Raw genomic sequence first — 27,388 nt, 5'->3', positions numbered from 1 at the left:
CATCATCTTTTTCTCCCCTTCTCTCCTACCACCTTCCTTTAGTGTCTCTTGTTCTATGTGTGTGAAGTGGATGTGTTTTGTAACAAATTACCAATTTGGCACATTTCCTGGTCTAGGTTAGTTTCTGTTCCATTAAACATTATTTACCCTTCCTTTGAAACCTTCTGCTAATAGTTTGCTAAACCATTGTCTGGCATTTCTATATTTACATCCAGGAGAGTGTTTATGCAACATCACTTCCAATGTTTCTATTTTCACCTTAGTCTTTTGTTAAACATAGTATTTATAACATTTGTAATTTGGGAGAGTGCCAGGAATGACCACATGTAGGTACTCAACAAGAAATTAATATTTAGAGAAAGAGATTGCAATAAAATATTTTTTTTTTCCAAAGGATAAGTGTCTTCAGTCAGTTTTTCTTCCTTGTGGATTAGACTGTCATTGCCCCCTGAACATGAATATTCCACTTGACACGTGTTATGTCTCATTTTTTCATTTACTTGTACCAAGTCCATATTTACTTTCTTTTGAGAAAATTCTAGGAATTATATGATCAGGAATATTTCTTTAGTAAGGTTAGTAAATTCAAAATAGATAATCAGGGCAAAGAAAAAAAACAACACACCAACTGTTAACTACTTAATGTAATTGTTTTGTTTAATTTTACTTACTGAGATTCTTAGAAGCCAAGGCAAAAAGGGAAACCTAGTAAGCTACATAGGCCTTGTGATCTGAATAGAAATCATTCCAGTTCTTCAGGAAGATTCTTTACAGCATACAAAACATAATGAAAGTGACCTTGCCAGCAGCCTGTATGAAGAAATAGCCACAAATGTGTGACTGTTTCTTACAATGACCTTCAGTAGATGTTCTTGGTATAGCATCCAAGCACAATCCAGTAAAATCAATTTATTTCTCTTGTAACAACTCTGAATACTCTCTACCATTTCCTGACCCTAAAGATTCTTCCCACTTCATCTCAAAGTCTTTGTGAATTGAATATTGTACACATAGAACTCTTTTTTTCCAGACAAATGTGTATACCAAGTTACGGTTTTGGTTGATTTAGATCATGAGTCATGATCATGATTTTAGATTGTGTTTCATGGGAATTTTTAGTTTTTTCTTTTTGGAGTCCTATTGGGAAAATTAATAGGTGTTGATTTTGTGCTGGGGGAAGTTGTAGTTAATTATCTCATGCCCCCTCTTCTTTACCTTATCCCTGAGAGTCCAGATTGATTAACAGTCAGGTTTCCTATAGTTTGGACCTGAGGGTGGGACAGGGCTCTGCTGCTCAAAACTCTGAGTGAAGAACTCTCCCTTGGGGTTAGGAGTGTCCCTCTGACCGTGGCGGGGCGGGGGGGTGGGGGGGGGGGACTTGCAGTTCCAGACACACTTGCCAAACCACAGAGATTGCAGGCCTGCTGCCCTTCCATTATTATCATTATTTAACGTTTTTCAAAGGTCAGAGCCAAAATAAATGGTCTGCCAGCCAAGGGAGCGACACTAGCCTTTACCACAGGCATTGGAAGCCCCTTTGGTATTTAGTAGCAGTGACGTTGTCATATTCTTGTCTGATTCCATTAATCAGGCCAGGCTTCTGCCTCTTGCTGTCTTTTCACAACTTTTTTTTTTTTTTTTTGCATTCTCTCTCCTCTCCTCCCCCATCCCAATAATCGTTACCTTGATATGTATTTGCTGCCCTTTCTTTTTCTTTTTTTGGGGGAATTTAAACAATGAGAGTGATTTAATTAATTGTGCCAATGAGAGATAAAAGTATGCAGGGAAGGCTTTTGGGAGCTCCTGAATTTTGGAGCTGTTCTACCCCTTAAATTCTGCTCCCCTTGGGAATAAAGAATAATATTGTGGTCAAAAGCACTGAGCCAAAACTGAGTTCAAATCCTGCCTCTTCCACTTACTAGTGGAATGATCTTGGGCAATTTACTTGACCTCTATGCTTCAGTTTCTTTATTATAGAATGCATCTAGTAATAAAAACCTCCCTCATGGATTAGAAATTTATAGTACATGAAAAGTGCTTAGAACAGTGCCTGTTGAATGTGTTAGCTGCTATTATTATGGTTAGGCTGCAGAAATCATACCAAAATGTTAGTGTTATATTGACATCACTCAGGGTTGTGATTGTTTGGGAGGGAGGCATTTGGGATTGTATTTGGAGATGGGTAATGGGAGAGCCCTCAAACTTCAAACCATCCAGCAAGGTGGGTGTTTCTCTTTTCTTTAAACCTGGGGACAAAATGAAGTTGTGAGGACTCAGAAATGTCTGCATCTTTGGTCAGCTTCATTGTTTATTCTACCAGAAGGGTGTTCAGTTCAGGAGTGTGTATATTCTGCTCTGCTCTCCAGGGCTGGGGTCTAGGCTCAGCCTCCGTGTCCAGAGGCAGGGGGACAAGGTGGCCTGGTGGACTGTGGAGGCAGACCTACCTGGCTCTGAATCTTAGGTTAGTTTACTGACCTTTTGGAGCCTCAATTTCCTTCTCTATGAAGTAGCAATTATAATTCTGACATTTCAGGGTTATTCTGGGGACTAAATGAGACAGCACATATAAAATACCCTGCATAGTGTCTGGCCTTAGAAGACATTTGACATTTGTTAGCTTCCTTCCCTTCTGATTCTTCCCTGTCTGCTTAACTTACTAAGAAAGCCTCAGCATAGGAAATCATTTAGAAGAGTGTTTTCAAATTGAATGTGCACACAAGTCACTGGGGTCTCTGGTTAAGCTACAGATTCTGATTGAGCAAGTCTGGGGTGGGGTCCGAGTCGCACTTGGAATCAGTCTTCAAGTGACACCAGTGCTGTGTCTGAGGCCCTCACTTAGAGTAGCACAGAGTGTACTGTATTCTCCCTTCCCTTTACATCTCATTATCAACCGTTAGATTCATGCTAGTATTTTAAAGTCTTACCACACACATCTGTACATCCAGGATGATCACTTGAGAAATATCAAAGGTCGGCTATTATCATGTACGTAAGAAGGTTCCTCCTCCTCACCCAGAACAGGCAGCGCTCTAGAAGAAACCGATCATAAACCTTTCCTTAGGATCCCCATACCTGGATCCTAAACGGTTTCACATAAAATAGCATGTTCCTGCCTTGCTGAAGGCCTCCTCTCAGAATCTGGCTCCCTCCGTGATTCAGACAGTAGGTTAGTTAGGTTGGGAAGTGGTCTTTGTTCCTCTCTTTAGAGTTTGGAGGCAGCTGATCCCAAAACTGTGCTTCTGACCTCACTGAGCACCTCAGGTATTTTTAGACCCACATGTGCCAACTACTAGCCTTCTGCACAGGCCCATTACATTATGTTGTCTCCCATGTATACAGATGGAAGAGTCCACTCTTGTTCTTGTTTTTTCATGATACGCCTTTGTGAGTGCTTAATGCAAACTCTTTGATAATTCTACATTTTAGGAGTTGTTTTTACATTTACTTTTGAGAATCCTCTTCACTCTTGTTTCTTTGTAGGTTCTGTTTTTTTAAACTTTGAGCTCCTTCTTTTTTCTCTCCTGCATTACTTACTGGAACTTTTCTTCGGCCTGAGCCATTGGGTAGTTGCATCTGCTGTGCTCATTTAGGGAACGGCTGTCATTGTCCTCAGGCAACTTTTCTTTGAAGTGAAAAATGCAAAGTTACTGATCTCTGAGTGACTGTTCTTTGTGTTAGGAATGTGAAGAAGAAATAATAGCCTCCTTCTTTCTTTTTTAATTAAAGCAACTGTACTTTTTTTTTTTTTTTAACCTTAGGATACTCCAAAATGTCTACGCGTTAGAGCTTGGTCATCAGCCATGTTACCAAACAAAGCAAGTCTAAATCCAGTCTCCTCTAGGCCTAACTTACTGCTATTTCATGAAGAGTTTCTCCGACCTGCCTGGGCTCTACCTAATAGGTTTGCCAATTTGGGGAAGAATTTGAAAATTCCCCCAGGTAAAAACCCAGGCATTTTAAAAGTTAGGGTGGAAAAGGATTGCAGGGGAAAAAAATATTTGAGGCAAAGAAAAGTCAGGGGAGCCATTAACATTTTCTCTTATCTAAGATATATCAGTCAGGGTCATAATAGACAATAGATGATACACTCAATAATAAAGGACAATTTATTGCATGGGGAGTATTTGCAAAAGTGTAAATATAGGGCAAACCCAGGCCTAGTTATATCTGAGTGGTTATTGTTCTTGGGCATTAAGTGATCTTGGCAGGGGAGGGAACATTCCAACCTGGACCCACTCCCTGCCAGAGTTCTCTGTTGGGAGAGCCCAGTGGGAAGTAGAGTACACAGGAGCCTCTTGATGTAGTAGTTTATACTGGGGCAGCAGGTGGGTGGACAGCAGATCTGGAGGGCAAATCACACGCTGGTTTTCCACATTCTTTTGAAAGAATTGTTCACCTGAAAACAATATCAATATTGTGAACTTCTTGAGGGAAGACACTGTCCACTTGTCTGAAGGACACTTCTAGTCCTATCTAATAAAAGAGTAATATGCAACTTGACCGTTACTCCAACACACAAAGATGGCTGCCCCCGTGTGGACACAAGATGGCCGCTACAAGATGGCTGCAGGGTAGGGCAGTTGGGGGGACCAGGCCTGCAGGGGAGGACAGTTAGAGGCGACCAGGCCATACAGGGGAGGGCAGTTGGTGGCAACCAGGCCTGCAGGGGAGGACAGTTAGGGACAATTGGGCCACCAGGGGAGCAGTTAGGTGTCGATCAGGCTGGTAGAGGAGTAGTTAGGGGGTTATCAGGCTGGCAGGCAGAAGTGGTTAGGGGCAATCAGGCAGGCAAGCGGTTGGGAGCCAGCAGTCCTGGATTGTGAGAGGGATGTCCCAACTGCCTATTTAGGCCCGATCCCACCGGGCAGTCAGACATCCCTCAAGGAGTCCCAGATTGGAGAGGGTGCAGGCTGGGTTGAGGGACATGCCCATTCACCCCCCGTGCACGAATTTCATGCACCAGGCCTCTAGTATTTAAATGACCATTGAATGAGTGAATGGGGCTGTTCTTTTCTTTCTTTCTCTTGACTTGCATTTAGGGTGGGCAGCAATAGCTGGATGATACTGTCTTGGTGCTCTGAATAGCAAGGCTATACCATAGGAAAAGATTAACATTTTCTATTTAGGTAATTATTCTACTTTTAACAGTATCATTAGTAAATCTGCTAAACAAAGATAGAGTTTACTGTATTAATAGCTTGAGTCTTTTTGTATTACTGTTTAAAAAAATAAATATCCAGTTTTAGTAGGCAATGCTTTCATGAATCTTTAGCCCTTCTTAGTGACTGTTAAATCTAACCCTGTAATTTTCCTCTTACTAGAGCCCCACTGGCCAGCAGATGGGTAAGCTATTTAATTTGGGAGCCCACTTGACTTTTGGTTCTTCCCCAGGCTGCTTCAAGAGAAGAACCACACAAAGGACCAAATTAGCCTCATGAGCTGTCTTGAGGAGCTTTAAAAAAAAGGTTTATGAATAATGCCAGGTTTCTCCTAACTGTCCAGAGGGCAGAAGTCAAAATAGAAATGAATTTATTGGCTACAAATTTTGGAAAAGTTTCTCATGCAGTCAAATTATCTTTCCTAATGGTTCTCCTACATTAGTAATTTGTGGGAAGGGAGAGAGCTAAATGTTACAAGTTGGGCCGCACCAGCACAGCCAAGGGTTCTGGCGAGCCTGAGGGAGGGCCGGTGAAGGATGAAGAAAAAGACAGACAAAGAGAATAAGCTGGGTCTAGGTGGATCTTCTGTGCCTTGCTGAGGCCACAGAACAGATCCAGACTGCAAAGCTGATGCTTTATTTATAGTCAGGGGCAAACAAGGTAATTTACAATGTTCTTGTAAGTTTCACTTGTTTTGGCAGCACCTGCTGCCCCTCCCACAGCCCATTGGCTACCCAGGAAAGATCTAGGGAGAAGTCACAAGATCAAGCTTAATTATGCTTAGAGGACTGTGCCCTCCAAGCTGGGACTTGTTTGCGACTTTGCCAGCAGGTCAGTCCCAGGCTTAACCCTATAACTGCTCCCTACATCTCGCCCTTATTTTAATTTTAAGCTACTAATAATGGAAGTAAAACTTAAACATCAAGAACAAAGTTCTGACTATTAAAACATTAACAAAACAATGCCAATGCAAAACCCAGACATGGCTATTAATAAAACAATGCCAATGCAACGCAACAATAATAGAGAAATCAAACTACAGTAACATTTTTCTACTAAATGGAAGTTTCTTTTGCTGATTTACTCAAGAGTCCTTGGACTTGGCTGCGCAAGAGTTTGCAGAAGACTGGCAGCTAACCAATGCTAGCATGGTCAGAAACATGGTTGAAGGAGTAGCTTCCACTTCTTGCTTTTCTGCCATCTGCTGGGCCTCAGTTGTTAACTTCTTCAGCTGACCCCAGGTTGGCACCTCGGTCTCTTGCATAGCCTTCGTTATCTTCCTTTTCCGCTTTGCTGTCATTGGGGCAACTCTCAGTCTTTTTGAATGATGGGAAAAGGAGCTTCTCTGGATCCAGAGCACGTAATGCTCTGGCACCCAAATTGGCTGTGTTGCTCCTTCTGGAAAGATACAAACACAACCTCTTCTCCACATCATTACTGGATCTTGTCCAAACCATTGTCCAGTTTGTGCATCCTTCCATTGGGCTAACCCTGTGGAGGCTACTGTACAGGAGGCTCGATGCCTTTCGGCTGCTGTACGACCCTCTGCATCACAATTCAAAAAATTTAAAGTATAAAGAACGTGACTGAGTTTGTTTTGAGATGACACATAATATCTGTCTCCCCCTTTCTGTTTTAGTAATTATATTTTAAGAGTATGATTTGCTCTTTCCACTATTGCTTGACCTTGAGGGTTGTAAGGGATATCAGTTTTATGATAAATTTGGTATTGCTGCAAAATCTGTCAAGGCATAGATAAGAGCTTGTATTTCTACCTGTTGTGCTGAAATATAAGGGGTTTGAAGGACCTTTGCACCTCTTCTGCAGTAGTATTCAGCTTTTCCAGAATTGGATCCATCTGTAAAAATGGTTAATGCCTGAGGTATAGGTTGTGACCTCACTATGAGAGAAATTGTAAAACTTTATTTGCTGGATAATGGTTACCAACCTGTCCGGAGAAATTAGCAAGTGCATTTTGCCAATTTGTTGATAGTTGCTAGAGCCAGTCTTGCTGTATAGCTGTAAATGGCACTACAATAAGGTCAGGGTCTTGGCCCACTAATTGACCTGTTTGAAGGCGGGCTCGAGCTATTAGCTGGGAAACTGAATCATGGAAAGGAGTTAATACCTTAGTTGGAGAATGAGCCAAATATGGCCATTCAACAACTCCAGGAGCTTGCCAAATGACCCCAGTGGGTGTATGTGTCGTAGGGAAAATTAAAAACTGTAAGGGACGGGAGTAATCAAATCTAGTAAGTTGTGCTGACCTTAAGGCATCCTCAACTTTATGTAAGGTGATCTTGGCTTCCTCTGTCAAGCAGCGTGGGGATGACGGAGATGAATCTCCCCTTAGTATATGAAATAAAGGGCTTAAGTCAGCAGTGGTTAATTTTAAAGCAGGTTGAAACCAGTTAATATCTCCTAATAATTTTTGGAAGTCATTTAATGTAAGTAAAGTGTCAGTCTGAATTTGAATTTTCTGAGGTTTTATTGTTTTTCCCTCAATAATGCTGCCAAGATAAGAAAAAGGAAATGTCTTTTGAACTTTTTCAGGTGCTATGCATAATCCAGCACAATGCAGAGAATCCTGCATTATAAGAGATAGTTACTTCATTTTGCCCTTCTTAGAGGCCAAAACCTTCATAACATTTAAAATACATTTATTAATTTTTATTTGATAAGGCTTTCCATGCAATTTCAAGTATATTAGATCTGTTAAATTTAAAAAGGTTTCCTTTAAGAAGAGAGAATAGATTTCTTGTATTACTCCAGGCCCTTGGAGCTTTCCAAGAATCATCTCTGTTAAAGCCTTGAAATTTTAACATGGAAAAAAAAACATCAAATATATATATATCCATATATGATTAAAAGATTATAATACTTTTTATAATTATCTTAAGATATCAATTAGATTTTAAACTAGTTTTTGCATAGAAAAATTTTGGTTGGGATCACAGAATTAATCCTCTTTTTTAATTAGACCAATAATAAGCAACTTATTTTGAATTCCTAATTATCAGAGAAAACACAATTCTTTATTTTCTCAAAAACAAGTTCTTATACTTTAGGCATTTAATTACCACAACTATATAATTTCTCCCAATTTAATTTGCACTTTGAACTTTTAAAGCTGGCAGGTAAAATATATTTAGCATTTCCTAGATTAATAACACTTTACATTTCTAAGAAAAATACAAGACATAATCAATTAATAGCTTCAATTCTGTCCTTTAGGATTTTTATGAGGCAAATTTAAACTTTACTTTTTATTTGCCAGTAGCTCTGGAAAACCAGGTTTGGTTTATTCAAATGTAAATTGCCACATTTTTCAAAGATGGTTCCTGGCAGGAAACTAGATTACCTGTCTGCTGGGGGAAGGGCATCTACCCCTTCCTCCATTAATCAAAGGGCGTAACCAGCTATTTAGATCTTTATAATTAATACATTTTTAATCTATATTTCAACAATTTTTTGAGATTCAAATCCAATTCCAATTATTTTAAGGCATTTACTTTGGATAAATTCTATAACAGAATTTACTGGTTTTCTTGAAGGCCTTAAAAGTTAACTTTTTAACAAGGTTCATTAGCATTTTGAAAACTACTCTTTATTATGAAAATGTAAATCCTGTTGCTGGAATTAGCTTGAATTTCTTTTGAGAAGACTTTTTCGCCATTTTTCCTTAGGAAAAAGAACCAGTTCTGGGTTTCTCATTTTCTATAGTTTTGCAGAAAGATTCCAGCTGAAGACAATCTAAATGGCTGAAATCGGACCATGTGCGCATTCTGTCTTACAGCTTGGTTCTCTCCCCATGAGCACAGAAATTCCAGGTACATTTCTAAATTTTTAAGACTTTTTCATGGCGAGAAAGGAAACTTTAAATTAGCATACTGGGAGAGTGGGCTTCCATATTGGCTTGCCACGTGTTTCCCTTCCCCCACATCCTGCTTACTTCGAGGAAGTTTCAGCAACAGATCTGGCCAAATTTCTTTTAAAGACAGATCTTAAATTTTTTCTTTCTTTTTCGCTTTCCGAAGTAATAACTAACACCCAATTTGGCCACTAACACCCAATTTGGCCAAGATTTGCATTTCCCTGCCACATTCCCCCACTCCCCTTCTGGAGTGGGCTCTAGGCAGTCCCAAATCAGGGACCACAGACTGAAAGTAGAGACAGGCATTTCCTCTGGACCATCAGCTATATAATGATTGCGAAGTTGTTTTCCTACCTTCTCCCATGCCTCTATATTTACCTTTTCTTCCTCAGAAAACCATGGGCAGGTTTTACTCATAAAATCCAAAAAATCGAAAAGCCGTTCTTACCTCACAGAACAGCCCCTTGCTTGGAGCATAGCGTTAAGCATGGATACGCATACATTCTTTCCCTGCGATCCTGAATTTCCCATGTTTACACCTAGCTAGTACTACACCCCTTCCTTACTTACTGCCTGTGCACACCTTGGGGCCTCCTTTCACCTGACAATTGCAGTTCCCTCACACTCAGGTCCGCATTGAGTGCCACTTGGGCCGAACTCAGCACCGCGTTGGGCGCCACTTGGGCCGCGCCAGCACAGCCAAGGGTTCGGCGAGCCTGAGGGAGGGTGGGTGAAGGATGAAGAAAAAGACAGACAAGGAGAATAAGCTGGGTCTAGGTGGATCTTCTGTGCCTTGCTGAGGCCACAGAACAGATCCAGACTGCAAAGCTGATGCTTTATTTATAGTCAGGGGCAAACAAGGTAATTTACAATGTTCTTGTAAGTTTCACTTGTTTTGGCAGCACTTGCTGCCCCTCCCACAGCCCATTGGCTACCCAGGAAAGATCTAGGGAGAAGTCACAAGATCAAGCTTAATTATGCTTAGAGGACTGTGCCCTCCAAGCTGGGACTTGTTTGCGACTTTGCCAGCAGGTCAGTCCCAGGCTTAACCCTATAACTGCTCCCTACAACAAGTGAGTAGTTTGGAGGTTCCTGAAGCACTCAGGTATAAGAGCAGAAGAAAATACATGGGTGGGAAGGGAGTGAATCCCTTCTTAGTTAGAATTTTGCTGTTCTTGCTTGAGGATTCTCAGGGTGTGTGTGTGTGTGTGTGTGTGTGTGTGTGTGTGTGTGTGTGTATGTGGTGGGGAGATAGGAAAACTGGGTGAGTCTCAGAGAAGAAGATAATATCCTCTCCTAAATAGAAATGGATCCTAGAATTTGATTCAGTCTGTCCTTGATGTTAACTTTCAATAGGCTTCTGTCCACACTTCTGTTAATGTGTTTTGTTTTTAAAACATATTTTTATGGATTTCAGAGAGGAAGGGTGTTAGAGACAGAGAGAGAGAGAGGGAGAGAGAGAAACATCAATGATGAGAGAGACTCATTGATCAACTGACTCCTGCATGCCTCCCACTGGGGATTGAGCCCGCAACCTGGGCATGTGCCCTGACCGTGAATCAACTGTGACCTTCCGGTCCACAGGTCCATGCTCAACCATTGAGCCACGCCAGCTGGGCTGTTAATGTGTTTTTGACAGCGCCTTCTTATTCTCATGAACTCTTGATATTTTACATAATTTAATTTTGTGTGGAGTGTTGATTTAGTGCCTCTGCAAATCGCTCTGCCTGATTACAACTCTATTTCCAGTGTCTCCAAAGACAGAAAAGACATGGCAGGCTCACATGTCTATCTCACCTTACCCAGAATGATAGGCATTCTCTGTTCCCACTTGTACCTGTCCTGCTAAGCTTCCTCCATTAATGGTTCTCTGGGTTCAGGTCATGCCATCTCTGCTTAAGATTATGGGCCTCGCTCTGATGTTTGCTTATTGTCAGAGCATGCAAGAATTTGAGATAAAAATGATACATACTTTTGTTTGTAGTTTCTTTCCACCTCATAAGCATTTAGGATTTTACCTTTCTGCTTTTAGTTTGGGAGTGAAGGGCTAGGGACACTTGGGAAGCCAGCCTGTGGGCCTACAGTTCAAGTTTATACACAAGGATGTTCTGTTTGGCCAGCAGTGACCTACCCTACCCCATTGAGCCTGAAATGCCTTAAATGGAACATACACTCTCCTCATTGCCTCAGGGTCCATTACTTCCTATGGTTGAGTTCATTCTCCAAGGGGCATCAGAATCTTTTAAGTTCTCTTTCCCTGAACACTTTAAAAAATGGTCCTGCTTGTGAAGGTAATTACTTCATAAGTTACATAAATGTCTAATCACTATGTTGTACACTTGAAACTAACATAACATTGTATGTCAACTGTAATTGAAAAATTAAAAAATATTTTAAAAAAGAAAAAATAATAATTTGAGCCCTCCAAAAATAAAAAAATGATTTTGTATTCCAGAATAATTATACCTGTTTGTACATTTGGCTGGGGACTTAGCTACTCACTTGTGCAAATCAAGTGATTTCCTTGTTCATTATGTAAAAATAATAAAATTAACAATTGTATGGTGCTTTATTGTTTATGAAGTATTTCTATTTAATTCATTGGGTGTTTGTTTATATATTATGGATGGGAGGTAATATAGCATGATAAAGAATATGGGCTCTGGAGTTAGACAATTTGAGTTTGAATTTGAGCTTTAGGAGTTGCTAGTCTAGTCTCAGCTTATAAACCCACTCAGTTTTCTCATCTGTAAAATGAGGTGGCACCTAACTTATAGAGTCATTATAAGAAGTATATAGAGAGAAACCAAGATGGTGGCATAAGGTATACACCTATACATGCTGCCTCTCACAGCCACACCAAAACTACAACTAAAGGACAAAACGTCTATCACCCAGAATTATGGGAAAGCTGGCTGAGTAGGAGTTCTACAACTAGAAGGAAAGAGAAAAGAGCATTGAGACCGGGTAGGATGTGCACAAGTGCAGAAAAGCAGAGGTACGGAGGCACGCGAATTGGGCTGGCAGCTGGGTGTGCTGTTTTTTTTTTTTTTTTCAATCTGGAGGGAGACACAAGCTCCCAACTGCTCTGAACTCCAGTTTCTGGCGAGACTCTGGGGACCCAGACTCCTATGGGGAGAAGCGGGACTGTCTGCCATCGGGTCGGAAAGTGAGGGTGGCTCTCTTGCAGAGGTGAGCACAGGAATAATTGTTTACTGCACTGGGCGCGGGACGTGGGGACATGGAATCGCAGAGACTCAGAGAGGGCTGACTGGCAGCCATCGCTGTTTGCCACACCCTAGTGATTCCCTGAGACCCTGCCCCGCCCAATTTACAAACCCACCCAAATTGTGCGCAGCAGCTTTTGCATATGAACGGCCTGCCCTATTGCAGCTTAACCTAACAAACTGCAGCTGGGTCAGCTCCAAAACTTCCAAACCCCAAGCAAAGAGGGGAAATCTGCAGATCTTGCTGTAGCTCCTGCTGGGTGGCCTCAGACAGTAGCTGACCTACACCTCCTTGGAGATCCAGAAGCCAGTGTACCTAGTGGTCAGTGTGAGATGACACTAGATTTTAATTCCTTACATCCATAAGTGACACACCCAAGAGGCAGACTCAGTGAACACCAAAGCCCCACTGAAGCAAGTCCTGCCCCATAAGGGTATCTCCAGCACAGCAGTTCTTCCATTATAGACACAGCGGGTCCTCACAGCCAATTGGCCTGGAGGTCAATTCCTCCCAGTGTACCAACAGCAATCAAGGCTTAACTACAACAAGACTGTGCACTCAGCCCACAAAGGGGTGCACCAAGAGTGTCCACCTCAGGTGATTAGGGAGGCTGAACCACTGGGCCCTATAGGTCACCTACCACACAAAGCCACTCCATCAACACAGGGAAGCAGCCAAAATGTGGAGACAAAGAAACATGTCACGAATGAAAGAAATGGAGGGAAGAAAACTACTGGATATAGAGTTCAAAACCACGGTTATAAGGTTACTCAAGAATCTTCTAGAAACCTCCGAGGTACTTAGTGAGACCTTTAAGGATCTTAATGAAAATGCCAAAAAAATGGAAAAGGACCAGTCAGAAATTAAGCATACACTGTCTGAAATAAAGAATAATATACAGAAATTCAACAGTAGACCAAAGGACCCCAAGAATCAAACCAAACATTTGAAATATGAGGAAACAAAAAACACCCAACCAGAAAAACAAAAAGAAAAAAGAATCCAAAAATATGAAGATAGTGTAAGAAGCCTCTGGGACAACTTTAAGTGTACCAATATCAGAATTATAGGGGTGCCAGAAGAAGAGAGAGAGCAAAATATTGAAAACCTATTAGAAGAAAGAATGACAGAAAACTTCCCCCACCTGGTGAAAGAAATAGACTTACAAGTCCAGGAGGTGCAGAGAACCCCAAACAAGAGGAATCCAAAGAGGACCACACCAAGACACATCATAATTAAAATGCCAAGAGCGCCCTAACCGGTTTGGCTCGGTGGATAGAGCGTCAGCCTGCGGACTCAAGGGTCCCAGGTTCGATTCCGGTCAAGGGCATGTACCTTGGTTGCAGGCACATCCCCAGTGGGGGGGTGTGCAGGAGGCAGCTGATCAATGTTTCTCTCTCATCAATGTTTCTAACTCTCTATCCCTCTCCTTTCTTCTCTGTAAAAAATCAATAAAATATATTTAAAAAAAAATGCCAAGAGCAAAAGACAAAGAGAGAATCTTGAAAGCAGCAAGAGAAAAACAGTTAGTTACCTACAAGGGAGCACCCATATGACTGTCAGCTGATTTCTCAACAGAAACTATGCAGGCCAGAAGGGGGTGGCAAGAAATATTCAAAGTGATGAACAGCAAGAACTTACAACCAAGATAACTCTACCCAGCAAAGCTATCATTTAGAATTGAAGGTCAGATAAAGAGCTTCACAGACAAGAAAAGCTAAAGGAGTTCATCACCACCAAACCAGGATTATATGAAATGCTGAAGGGTATTCTTTAAGAAGAGGAAGAAGAAGAAAAAGGTAAAGATAAAAATTATGAACAACAAAATGACAACAAATATTTATCAATAAGTGAATCTAAAAATCAAGTGAATAAAAAAAATCTGATGAACAGAATAATCTGGTGAATATAATAGAATCAGGTGCATAGAAAGGGAATGGACTGACAAAATTCGGGGGGAAGGGGGTGTGAGGGGTGCGGGAAGAGACTGGACAAAAATCTTACACCTATGGATGATGACAGTGGCGGGGAGTAAGGGCATGGGGTGGGGGTGGAGGGAATTGGGTGGAGGGGAGCTATGGGGGGAAAAAAGAGGAACATCTGTAATCTGAACAATAAAGATTTATTTTTTTAAAAAAGAAGTATATAATTCATGCAAGACAATTAGAATAGTAACTGACTCATAGTTAGTGCTAAGTAAATCTTACCTGCTAAAACTATTATTATTAACTAGAGACCCGGTGCACGAAATTCATGCACTCAGAGGTTGGGGGGGAGTCCCACAGCCCAGCCTGCACCCTCTTGCAGTCTGTGAGCCCTTGGGGGATATCCAACTGCCGGCTTAGGGAGGCTCTCACCACTGCCGCTATGTTCGCCAGCCATGAGCCTGGCTTCTGGCTGAGCAGTGCTCCCCCTGTGGGAGTGCACTCCTGTGTTGAGTGGGATTGGGCTGAAACCAGCTCTCTGACATCCCCTGAGGGGTCCTGGATTGTGAGAGGGTGCAGGCCAGGCAGAGGGACCCCACCGGTGCACAATTGGGGATGGGGAGGGATGCAGGAGGTTGGCCAGCCAGGAAGGGACTGTGGGAGGGCTCCAGGGCATGTCTGGCTCATCTCGCTCAGTCCCAATGGGCTGGACCCCAGCAGCAAGCTAACCTACCGGTTGGAGTGTCTGCCTCCTGGTTGTCAGTGCACATCATAGTGACTGGATGGCTAGTTGACTGTCTGCCCCCTGATGGTCAGTGCACGTCATAGCGAGAGGTTGAGCAGCCTTAGCATATCATTAGCATATTATGCTTTGATTGGTTGAACGGCCTACTGGATAACCGGACACTTAGCATATTGGGCTTTTATTATATAGGATAGTACATGAAGAAATGGAAACTTGAAAAAATTAAGCAATGTATTTAAGGTAACACAACTAATTGGACTTTAACCAAGATTTGGAAACACTGGGTACTGGTTTCTTTTCTCTGTATTTACTGCTGAATTCCTCATGCATTCTGGGGGGACTGGAAAATGAGTCATCGTTCTTTTTCCAACTTCCGTATTTTCATTTTGTTTCCTCACACTTAGGACTCGTGGACTATTGTCTGTCCACTCATGAGCTCTGTCTGTCAGAATTTACCATGAGAGGTAGTAAGGCATAGGGATGTCTACAGCCCTGCAGGTGGTGGGTGCTTGACAGAGATGTTGGGGACTTTGGAGCCCTCTGAATTCTTCCTACATAGATAGTCTGAAAAATTAACCTTCTATTTCTATTAAAGTATTCAGTTATTACCATACATCAAGAAATTAAAAAAACAACAACACAGAATATATACTTCTTAATGCTTTAGTTTTTTTTCCCTCTTAAGAGGGAGAATACTTAAATTTTGGTGACCTCATTTGTCATTTCACATTCCTTTGAGGTAGTGGGAAAAAAGGTGATATCATCTCCATTTGTTGGGGAAAAGTAATTGAAGTCCAGTGTGAAAAGAATACCGGCTTCGGAGTCAGGCAGATGGGGCTCAATTGCTAGCTCCTCCATTTTCTGTTATATTTCCAAGTTCCATTGTTCTCATCTGTATAATGAGGATAAGCAGAGGGTTGTTTGGAGGCTCAAGGAGATAATGCTCACAAAAGAGATAAGGAGTATGTAAGTGTGGCTGTCATTGTGGTTGTGTGGTGATGACTTTTCACACTGGTCCAGGGTCACCCTTAGGTGGGAACCCAGGTCTGGTCATTCCTCATTGAATGCTGTGCAAACGTCTTCACTGGGGTTGTTTCTTTACATTTTAAAATTCAAGGGTTTTAACCTTTTGATTATTAATTTATTTTTAATGTGCCTATATAGAGAGGCTCTCTATTCAGCTGGCCACATGCAATGCCCATTATGGCAAAATCCCAAATTTACCTTGTTTCACGAGGCAGAGTTAATGTTAGTGAATCCACATGACCAAAAAGGAATATAACACAGAATCTGTCATGTGGTGTTTGGGCAGCTTTCTCAGAAAGTGAAAGCAGCATGTAGATACTGAATTACCACGTGCTCAGCATTGTGTGAAGTAGGGGATACAAAAGAAACACCATCTTTATTTGTCTCTTACAGGACTGACAATGTTTTGGGGCAAACTGATGTGATTGAAACCTAACATTATTATTATTATTTTTTAAAATATATTTTATTGATTTTTTTACAGAGAGGAAGGGAGAGGGATAGAGAGTTAGAAACATCGATGAGAGAGAAACATCGATCAGCTGCCTCCTGCACACTCCCTACTGGGGACATGCCCCCAACCAAGGTACATGCCCTTGACTGGAATCGAACCTGGGGCCTTTCAGTCCGCAGGCCGACGCTCTATCCACTGAGCCAAACTGGTTTCGGCGAAACCTAACATTATTAAAGAACAATAATAAACACTATTTGATCCAGTCATGTTAGTTAAGTGGGTTCTGATCTGGGCACTGCATGGGCACATAGACTGGTGGATCAAGAACACCCACACTTAAAGCTGGTTTGATAATCGAGAATAAGGTTTATACAGGGTGCAAAAGAGAGATTATGTGGTGTGTGTGCATTTGGGTGGTGCTTGAGTTGATCCTGATGACTAGTGGGGGATGCTAGACAGAGGAATACTGAGCAAGGAGGACAGAAAATCACATTTTTTAAGTCACTGAGAGATGAGAGAGCCTGGGGATGATGAAGAACAGCATTTACTCAGTATTCCTGATGGCCTGAGCTTAGGGTTAACGGGTTTAGTGGTGGGAGAGTGGGCTGGAGAAATGTGCAAGGGATAAGTCATTGAAGACCTTATGTACTGTGCTGAGAAGTCTGAGTATGAAGGCATTGGCAACCAAGCAGGCCAGAGATGATCATAGCAATGTTTCAGAATGACCACTCTAGGAGGATCTTCCAGCAAAACAGGTGAGAAATAAGGCCTGAATCAATTCTTAGAAGAAAGAGAAAATGAATAAATATAGAATAGTAGAGTGAGTAAGTAGGTATATTCACTGTAAACATTGTAGGGGTTTAGAGAAAGGGGATGCCATAGTGGGAACAATATTTGAGGAATACTCTAATGGAGGCAGATTTGAGTGCCAGCCCAGTGACTTGCCTATAGAAGATAGCCAAGTATAGGATATTGAATGGCAGTAAGATTTATATGCGAGAAAGATATAATGTGTGAAATGGTCAAGGAGACAAATGTAACTGAAAATGTAACTGAAATGGTCAAGGAGACAAATGTAACTGTATACATATAACTAGTATACACAATGGTTGTATATTTTAGGAAGACTTTAAAATGCCAGGTTAAGGAGTTTAAACTTAATCAATAGGAAGCCATTGAAGATTCTTAAACAGATATTTTGATATTTTAAGGTTGGATTAGAAATGTGTTCATATTTTGGGCCTCTTCATCTTGGTTGAAGACGTGTTTGGTGAAATGACGCTAATTCTGATTCTTAACATTTAATGGAAATTCCACAGAGACAGAATTAATTTGGATTGGGAAATAAAGTCAGATGACCCCACTTTAGCTGTGGGGAGACTGTGGAATAGTTCATTGTCAGGAGACAAAGGGCACTGAGGCAGAAATGAATCAGTGCCGATATGAGACTTTTGATGATACCAGTCTAGAGAGGGATGGAACAAATAGAAAGCTGGGAGAAAGTGCTTGCCCTGTGGAGTCTTTTAAGGGTAGTAAATACATGGCATGCACAGTCATTATCTCATTCCATCCCATAGCAGGCATAATCTATCTTGGTATGTTTTCCTATTGAACTCAATGGTAGTCTTGGAGTTTGTGTTAACACAGTGCTCCAGGCAACTACTATCAATTGCTCACAGTTGGCACTGGAATTCAAACCTATCTGTTATGTCTATAATAAGAAATGAATGATATGCCCTGGCTGGTGCGGCTCAATTGATTGAGAGGTTGCTAGTTTGATTCCTGGTCAGGGCACATACCTGGGGTTGTGGGCTCAATCGCCAGTAGGGCCTGTGTAGGAGGCAGCCAATTAGTGTTTCTCTCTCATTGATGTTTCTCTCTCCTCCTCTCCATTCCTGTCTCTTGGAAATAAATTAAAATTTTAAAAAAGCAATGAATGAGAAATAGATTATGATTATACTCATGATGCAAATCAATTTTTATTTTTCCAGGTGGAACTTGCGGAAATCTGTGCCAAGAGTGAGCGGTATATTGGCACCGAAGGAGGAGGGATGGACCAGTCCATATCATTTCTTGCAGAAGAAGGAACTGTAGGTGGCATTGAGCTATTTGGAAATATCAGCTATGGAAAGTTCACACAGAAAGAAGGTTATGAGATCCCTAGCATGCTCAATTTTGGCAGTCTATTCTATTAGACTCTGTTGTAGCATGGTTTTCTCCTCTCCTTTGTAATTCAGGGCTACCACCAGTTCACCTATTCTGTTTCATGTTGATCACCTTTCCCTTAAGCTTCCAGAATCATCCCTCAAGTCTGTTTTTCTCTTGTGTTTAGGTTTTTTTTTTCTTCCTCCTAATTCATTGTTAGGATGATTTCTCAATTCCCTAGTTGTTGAGACCTCTTTTCCCTCTCTCGTCCTAAATCACTTCATCTCATGGCATTTCCTAATCTCTTGTTGGTTTTAAACCCAAATGTTAGTTTTCTTACCACATATATTCACAACCCCTCTTTTTATAATTTACTCTTTGGTATCATTTTTCTCTGTCAACATTTTTGGGGTTTCAGTGGTGGGGAAAAGAATGTTGACAGTAAGCCAGGAATGAATTCCTTAGCTAGATACCACTTCCCCTTGGCTATCAACTCCCTTAGGCAGAGTAGAAGTTTTGGGTTGTTGGTCATAAAGTGCCCATTTCCAAAGTAGAAGCAGACATTTCTTTAAAATATTTTCTTAGTTTTTCATCAGATTCCTACAGGCTTGGCTATTTTCCCAGAATACCTGGATTTTTTCTTATTAAGAATATTTGTCATTGATTCCCCTAAGCCAAAGACATGAGGCATGAGGAAATTTGGTTTAATGCTAAGAAAATACTCTGGGTGTTTTGGATGAGACCTGACAAGCAGACATGATGGCACGAGTCCTGATGTTAATGTATGTTAGATGTAGATCTGAACAAAGTCCCAATTCTTTGGGTTTGCAAAGCACTTTACAATCTGACCCCTGCTTTACCCCTCCTATCTACCCTTTCACCATGCCTCCCCCCTCAAACTCTAAGCTTCAGCTAACTTTCAATTCCCAAAGCTATATTAACACCTCATGGTGTTTTCCCACCTCTGAATTTGCTTATGCTTTTCCCTCACCTTGACATCCTATTTGGGTAAAGACACCCTCTGCCTGTCCTACTCTTGCTCATCCTCTAAGACTCAGTTTAGATTTCCCTTTTTTTCAAGGGAGCCCACAATAGGCTATATCTGATCAGGTATTTTAAGTATGTGTCTGTATAGCACCCTGCCCTTTACTACCATTGTAACACAATCTGGAAATGTACTTGTCTACTTGACTGCCTTTCCCACTAGGTTGTAAGCTCTATGAGGGCAGGGACAGTGTCTGTCTTGTTCACTGTTGTAACCTTAATGCCTAGTACAGTAACTGGAAGTCAACAAATAATTCTTGAATGGTAAATGCATTTTTATGAAAAAATTTACTAAGATAAATAAGTGCATAAATGATTAAACATTTTCTGAAATTTTATTCCAATAGGCCAAGTTGATAGAATTTAGCCCTCTGAGGGCAACTGATGTGAAACTCCCCAGTGGAGCAGTGTTTGTGATTGCCAACAGTTGTGTGGAAATGAATAAGGCAGCAACCTCCCATTTCAACATCAGAGTGATGGAGTGTCGGCTGGCTGCAAAGGTATGAACTTGGCAAACTATTGACACTTAAAGTAAGCTTTATCTGGTTCTTTTTCTCTTTGTTCCCTATTACTTTGTCTCTTTACCTAAAATTAGGGAAACATTCTGACTGCAGCAACATTTTAACTGAAGGACAATGGGTTTAGAGCAATCTTCCAAACTCAGGAGATAAATAAACCTATAGGTGTGCCCTGCAACCTCTAGCTATTGAGAAATACATGAACTTCACAGTTGTGTCTTTTAGAGTGGGACTGGGGAAAAGAGGACAGCTTATGTATGTGAAGCACAGGCCATGGATTCAGTTTTTGTGTGGAGAAAGCTAGTTGGAGGTTATTGATGGGAAGTGACCATAGCTGATTTTGTTTTCAGAACAAAAGTGATGGTAGCCTCAATCCTTGGTCCTCTTACATGTACCATTTTGTACTGGGCCATCACTGGTTACTCTAAAAATATAGGCTTGGTGTAACCCTCCCTGTGCCCAGAAGACTTCTACATGTCTAGTGGGGAAACACAAACCAGAAGGGAGTCCTGCCAGTTCTTTGTTCCATGTTTTAGAAGACCCTTGCCAGTCCAGCCTTAAATCTACTTAAGAAATATTAATTGAATATTTGTTGATTAACAAAAGGATCCAGAACATAAGACTAGAGAGAGTAAAGAGTTAAAGTTATGAGGATAAAAAATCCCTTTATAAATTATATAAATTTCTAACCACTATGCTGTACACCTGAAATGAACACAAAATAATACTGAATGCCAACTGCAATTGAAAAATAAAGAGAGAGAGAAAAATAAATAGGAGATGATTAGTATGTGATCAGGTGGTATGTAACCAGGTGCTCCAAAAGTGACACAAATTAAATGTTATGAAGGATTCAGCAAAGATCATGATATGACTAAAAAGTGAAGAGAACTGAGGCTGGGAGCTGGGTAGTGGAATCTGGGTCAGGAGCTCCACTGTGCTTTCTCCTAATCATTCTTCAAATAGCAGTTAGAATGATGGTTTAGAAATTTAAATCTGATCAGGTAATTCTCTGGCTTAGCACCTTTCAAAGCTTTGCATTTCATTGAAATAAAATCAAGTCCTCATCACCACCTGGAGAGCTCTGCAGGATCCAAGGCCTGTGTACCTCATCTTCTTCCTTTCTCAGCACCCCTACTCCATTGCACTCTAGCCTGAGCGACTTTGCACATGCCCAGAACACTCCTCCTCCAGCCCTCTTTGTCCCTCAGGGAAGCCTTCCTTGACTTCCTTATTCCCAGACTAAAGTAGGGCTACTTTTGAATTTGACATCTCAGCAACAATACTGTCACAACTCTTTAATGTCTGTCTCCTTTTTCTGATTTGATTTTACCTGAAAAACAAGACTGTGTCCATCTTATATCCCTAATGCCTGGCATAGTGCTTAGGCTAAAGTAGGCACAGGGTAAACATCCTATATAATAAAAGCCTAATATGCTAAGTGTCTGGTCATTCAGTCAGCCATTCACCCAATCAAAGCGTAATATTCTAATGATATGCTAAGGCCACTCAACCGCTCGCTATGACATGCACTGACCACCAGGGAGCAGACTCTCCGACCAGTAGGTTAGCTTGCTGCTAGGGTCTGGCCAATCAGGACTGAGCGAGACAGGTCGGACATGCCCTGGAGCCCTCCCGCAGTCCTTCCTTGGCTGGCCAACCTCCCGCGTCCCTCTCCAGCCCTGATTGTGCACTGGTGGGGTCCCTCTGCCTGGCCTGTGCCCTCTCACAATCTGGGGCCCCTTGGGGGATATCAGAGGGCTGGTTTCAGCCCGATCCTGCAGGCCAGGCTGAGGGACCCCACTGGTGTACGAATTCATGCATCAGGCCTCTAGTTTGTTAAATAAATGAGTGACTACTGCCTGTGTGCCTGCCCTGTCATGTTTATTTTGCTCAATTTTACACTTTTCACAAGTGCATATTGTATGCCCAGCACTGGGCTAGCTACTATGGAAATGTATAGGGTGTAGTTCCCCCTTTTAATTGACTTACCCCTTCACCTTTACTCCCACCCACTAAAGTTGTGAGGTTGAGGAGAGTAGAGATATGATGAACCAGAAAAAATAAGAGCTTTTTTTTTTTTTTTTTTTTCCTGGAAAGTTTTGGGGTTAAACATTTTTTTAAAATCATTTAAATTTTAAAAATTTGGAATTTACTCATTCAGATCATTTCTAAAATTATATAAAAACAAATGTTTCAATATGAGACATTCACAATATTTAATCAGTATATATATGAGATGAAGTAGTATGGAAAACTTCAATATCAAGGCTTTAGTGTTAGTGGCCTTTTTTGTTGTTTAGGACAAGCTTCCTCTTTCAGGAGATGGAATAAATTAGTGTGTTATTTGTTTGAGTGCTTATTCTTGTTGATTTCTGATTTTGAGGTCAATGAGTAAGTGTTGCCTTCCTGAGGAGACCTCAGACATACACAACATTGTTTTCAGAGTTTATCACGAAATTACATATCCTCTACAAGATCCATACGTGAGCTAAAACAGGGATGAGACATGTGAAATGGATTCGTGTTGTGACTACTCTCTTCCAAAGATTCAACAAGAAAGTGAGGAATAAAATTTTGAGACTGAATCTCTGTAGTGAAAATTGTCAGGAGGGCAAGAATGTCTTTTTGGAGTTAGCTACAAAAAGCACATCTCTTTTGAAAGCAGCAGCTGAAAAACCTTACTTCCCTGTAGAACCACCTGTTCTGGAGGATGCCTTCTGAGTGTGACTGCACAACTCCATACGTGTTTTAAAGGGACTCTGGTCAGCAAAATTGGCATCTGAATTTATTTTATTTTTGCCACATACTCCTCACAGTTAGTATAGATAACACATTGTTTTAAATACTCTGAATTTTTCTCTTTTTTAAAATATGGAAGAAAGGAAAGTGACTTTATTAAGATGGAGAATGTTTTCTAAATCATGTTGCTGCAGATCACTAGAATCCAAGGTTACACATAAAAGGGAAATAAAGATAAAATTGCTGATATGGGCTACACACATAGCTATTGATGTTAAGATTATGTTTTTGCCTATGAAAATGAGCTAGAATTCTGCTAAATATATTGTCCTTACATATATGGTTCCATGTTTCCATTTTCAGTAACATGTGAGTGAATATAATTTTTGTTTGGAAATGGTCTCATTGAATCAGGAAATAAAATCTCATGTTAAAAAGGTAAAGAAGCTTGTTTTAATCTGCACAGACTTTTTGTTTTCAGACAATAAAATGAGGTGTCAGTGGAGAAATCACTAATCAGGATAATTTTGAAAATGAGACTGATTAGATAAAGCTCTACATGCCAAAATTGTACTGAGTAATATTTTTCTCCTGTCTCTCTAAACCCCTATTTTGAAAATGAGTACCTTTTGTATCTTAGTACAGGGAAGTATGCTAAATCAATAAACATGAGTTTTCTTTGTTTTACTTTAATATTGATAGTTTCTGCTATTTTTAAAAATTTATTTAAGTTTAGTTAATATACAATATTATATTAGTTACTTTAGTCTCAGGTGTATAATAAATATAGTGATTTGACATTTTTATATTTTATAATGTGCTTACCCAACTAATTCTAGTAATCATCTGTCACTGTGCAAACTTATCACAATGTTATTGAGCATATTCCCCTCCACCCTTTTCATCCATCCTTTAACCCCTCCTTTCTGGTAACCATCCCTTTGGTCTCTGTCTTCTGTTCTTAAGATTCCTTTCTCTCCCTCTCTCTCCTTTCCCCTTCTCTCTTTCCAGCAGCTTCCCAAAACTAATTGATGTAGATTCATTAAAAATCAGAGTCATGTAGAGCCATTGAACTAAAATTAAAGACATTTCAAAGCAAACTCAATAGAGATTTATAATTATTACTTGCGTAAATGATACTTTTAAGTGAAGCACATTTTTATGTTCTTAAATTAACAAAGTGTCCAGAAATCTTTAATGAGCACAAAATTTTTCATATTTTACATGTATTCAGTGGCTTAAAATTTTCCAGAAATGTTTTATGTCTATAAAAGAGAGTAGCCCTTAATTATATTGAGGGATAAAATGTGTGATGCCAATAATAAATATTATGGGAAATAAAAAAGGGAAGAGAAATTTTACTATTGCTTTTTGCATACCCTGTGCTCCTTGTGGCAACATGTGAAGCAATGGAGGAGAGAGTTTCATGTGGTCCTTTGACACTTTAAGGGAAATTCACAGCATGATTCTTTACAGAGCCTGTTTGGTCAGGGGCCACCACACACCCAGTTTTTTTAGCTCCTGCCACTTAGTGGTCAGTATGGAACTTATTCTCTGTCTGGTGAAAGAATGAGGAGAAGTGGGCATAATATTTTCGGGGCTTTGGCAGTTTCCTTGAATTTGAGTGAGAAAAAACCCAATACCCAAGAATGTGGCCAGTTTCACTGAGACTGTTGATTCAGTCGAGCGCACTCTGCCAAGACTCTAGTGTGGAGTATTCCTAGAATGGCAAGTCCAGGCTGTAGGGCAGAGGACACACACTTTGGGGAATAGGGTGGATGCATGTAGTGGAACCAGGTTGTGGCAGAGCCTTCAATGCTGTGGTATGGGTCACACAAGCTTGGTCCTGGAAGCAGCAGGAGCCACTAATATCATTAGCAAGGTATTTTAGAAATATTAGTCTGGCAGCAGGATCTTTGCCTTGGTTGAAGAGAAGTGGGTCTTAAAGTGTCAGTGAGGATGGGATAAAAAGGCTCTCTGATTGGGTGTCTGTCTTCCTTTTGGCATAAACACCATTGTTTGGAAACAGTATCCCCTGACCACCCTCCCCACTTCCGTTGTGTTAAATGACCTTTTATATGCTCTGACCACATTCCGTATTTTTCTATTATAGCAGCTTATCACAATTGGATTAAATTCTCCACTGTGAAATTGTTAAACATCTGTCTCCTTGGGTAGACTGAGCTCTTTGAGGTCAGGAGCCATGAGTGCCTTATTCACTGCTGTCTGTCCAGGACCTGCAAAGTAGTAGATGCTCAGTAACACTCATTGCTTGCAGATGCACAGGAGTGAAGGCAAAGTGTTGAGTCAATAAGGCTGCCATCTTAAGCTGAGATGATGGATGGAAAGCATAGGGCTGCCACTGATAGGTTTGGAGAAGATAGGATGGAAGGTGACTGGAAAGTGGGAGGATATGAAATTTCCTCATGGAATTTTCTTATGAGTGGCTAGAAATTTGAGCTTGGGATGTATCTCTCGGCTAGGGCTAGAGCCTTTAGATATATTTATTTTGAGATAATAGTTGAAACCAAGAGCTTAGTTCAGATTGCTGAGGGAAAGAGTGTGGCAAGATCAGATCAGAAGGCCAGGGGCTGAACTTAGGAGGCAGCTTCAGTTAAATAATGAGAAAACTGAGTCATGGATGAAGATGGTATTGGGACCAGAGAGCGGAGAGGGATACCAGGAAAATTCACTGTTACAGAAGCCAATAAATAGGGAATGTGAAGAAGGTAGATAATGCTGAGTGCCGGAAGTCACCGATTCATCTATATATATAAAACCCTAAGTGACCAGTCGACCCTTTGACTGGTCACTATGATGCGCACTGACCATGAGGGAGCAGATGCTCAACACAGGAGCTGTCCCCTGGTAGTCATTGTGCTCCCACAGCAGGAGCGCCGCTCAGCTGACTGACAGGCGCCAGACGCTGTGCTCAAGGCTGGTGAGCGCAGCTGCAGGGGCGCAGGCCTCTCCTGCCTCCGTGGCAGCACTACCGAGCTGCAGGTGCAGTGGGGCTGGGATGAGCAGGAACGGCAGGGCGCCCAGCCTAGGCCAGGGCTCCACCCTGGCCTCCTTCTTCACGCAATACTACATCCCTTGGGGGATGTTGGACTGCCGGTTTTGGCCGGATCCCACAGGCCAGTGGGCCTCTAGTAAGTGTATAAAAATGCAACTAATTTCTTGATATTTATTTTGTATCCTGCTACTTTACTGAATTCATTTATCAGTTCTAGTAGTGTTTTTGGTGGAATCTTATTTGGATGCCTTTTTTTCCTCTGATTGCTGTGGACTTCCAGTACCATCTTATATCAGTGGTTGGCAAACTGCGGCTCGCGAGCCACGGTTTGCTGCTCTGTTGACTAATGAGTTTGCTGACCACTGTCTTATATAATAAAAAGCTAATATGCAAATTGACCAAAAGGCAGAACGATTGGTTGCTATGACACACACTGACCACCAGGGGGCAGATGCTCAATGTGGGAGCTGTCCTCTGGTGGTCAGTGCGCTCCCACAGTGGGAGCGCCACTCAGCCAGAAGCTGGGCTCATGGCTGGCGAGTGCAGTGGCAGTGGCGGGATCCTCTCCTGCCTCTGTGGCAGCGCTAAGGACCCCTCAGAGGATGTCCTCCTGCCGGCTTAGAGGGCACAGGCCGGACTAAGGGACCCCCTCCCCCAAGTGCACAATTGTCGTGCACTGGGCCTCCAGTGTTGAAAAAGGGTAGTGAGAACAGACATCTCTGTCTGGTTCCCATTCTTAAGGGTAACACAGTTCTTGGTTTCATTGATCTTTTGTATTGTTTTTTTACACTCTATTTTCTTCATTTCTGCTCTGATCTTTATTATGTTTTTCTCCTACTCACTTTGGGCTTTGTTTTTTCCCCCATTGAGTATGATGTTGGCTGTGGGTTTGTCATACATGGCCTTTATTATATTGAGGTATGTTTCCTCTATTCTCACTTTGCTAGGAGTTTTTTTTTTTTTTTACCATAAATGGGTGCTGGTTTTTATCAAAAGTCTTTTCTGCATCTATTAATATGATCATGTGGTTTTTATCCTTCATTTTGTTTATGTGGCATATTACATTTATTGATATGCAGATATTGTACCAACCTTGCCTCCCCAGAATAAATCACATGTGAGCGTTGTATAAGATCTTTCTATTTATTGCTGGGTCCAGGTTCCTAATATTTTGTTGAGGATTGCAGCATCTATGTTCATCAGGGATATTGGCTATAATTTTCTTTCTTTTTAGTGCTTTTATCTGGTTTTGGAATTAGGATATTGCTAGCCTTATGGAATGATTTTTGGAAGTCTTCCCTTCTCTTGAATTTTAGGGAATATTGTGAGAAGGATAGGTGTCAGTTTGCCTTTTAATGTTTGGTAAAGTTCACCTATAAAGATATCCAGTCCAGGACTTCTGTTTGTTGGGAGTTTTTGTTTGTTTTTGTTTTTTTTTTTTAAATTACTGCTTCATTTTCATTGGTTGTAATTTTTATATTCAGATTTTCTAATTCTTCCTGATTCAGTTTT

At 41.1% G+C, this 27,388-nt stretch overlaps 1 protein-coding gene across 4 annotated transcripts in view; it reads left to right on the top strand.

Moving 5' to 3' along the window:
• Nucleotides 1–27,388, top strand: part of GALK2 (galactokinase 2) — a 163,981-nt gene that overhangs the window by 87,065 nt on the left and 49,528 nt on the right. For all 4 annotated transcript variants that reach the window (XM_080682670.1, XM_080682669.1, XM_080682672.1 and 1 more), the window contains 2 exons: nucleotides 18,403–18,501; nucleotides 19,948–20,100. In XM_080682670.1, the coding sequence (XP_080538796.1) occupies nucleotides 18,403–18,501; nucleotides 19,948–20,100 (252 nt within the window). The remainder of the gene's footprint in view (nucleotides 1–18,402; nucleotides 18,502–19,947; nucleotides 20,101–27,388) is intronic.

Source organism: Plecotus auritus (assembly GCF_963455305.1).
Source record: "Plecotus auritus genome assembly, chromosome: 1".
NCBI lineage: Eukaryota > Metazoa > Chordata > Mammalia > Chiroptera > Vespertilionidae > Plecotus > Plecotus auritus.
The sequence above is the reverse complement of the archived record's forward strand: the minus strand, read 5'-3'. Positions and strand labels throughout refer to the sequence as shown.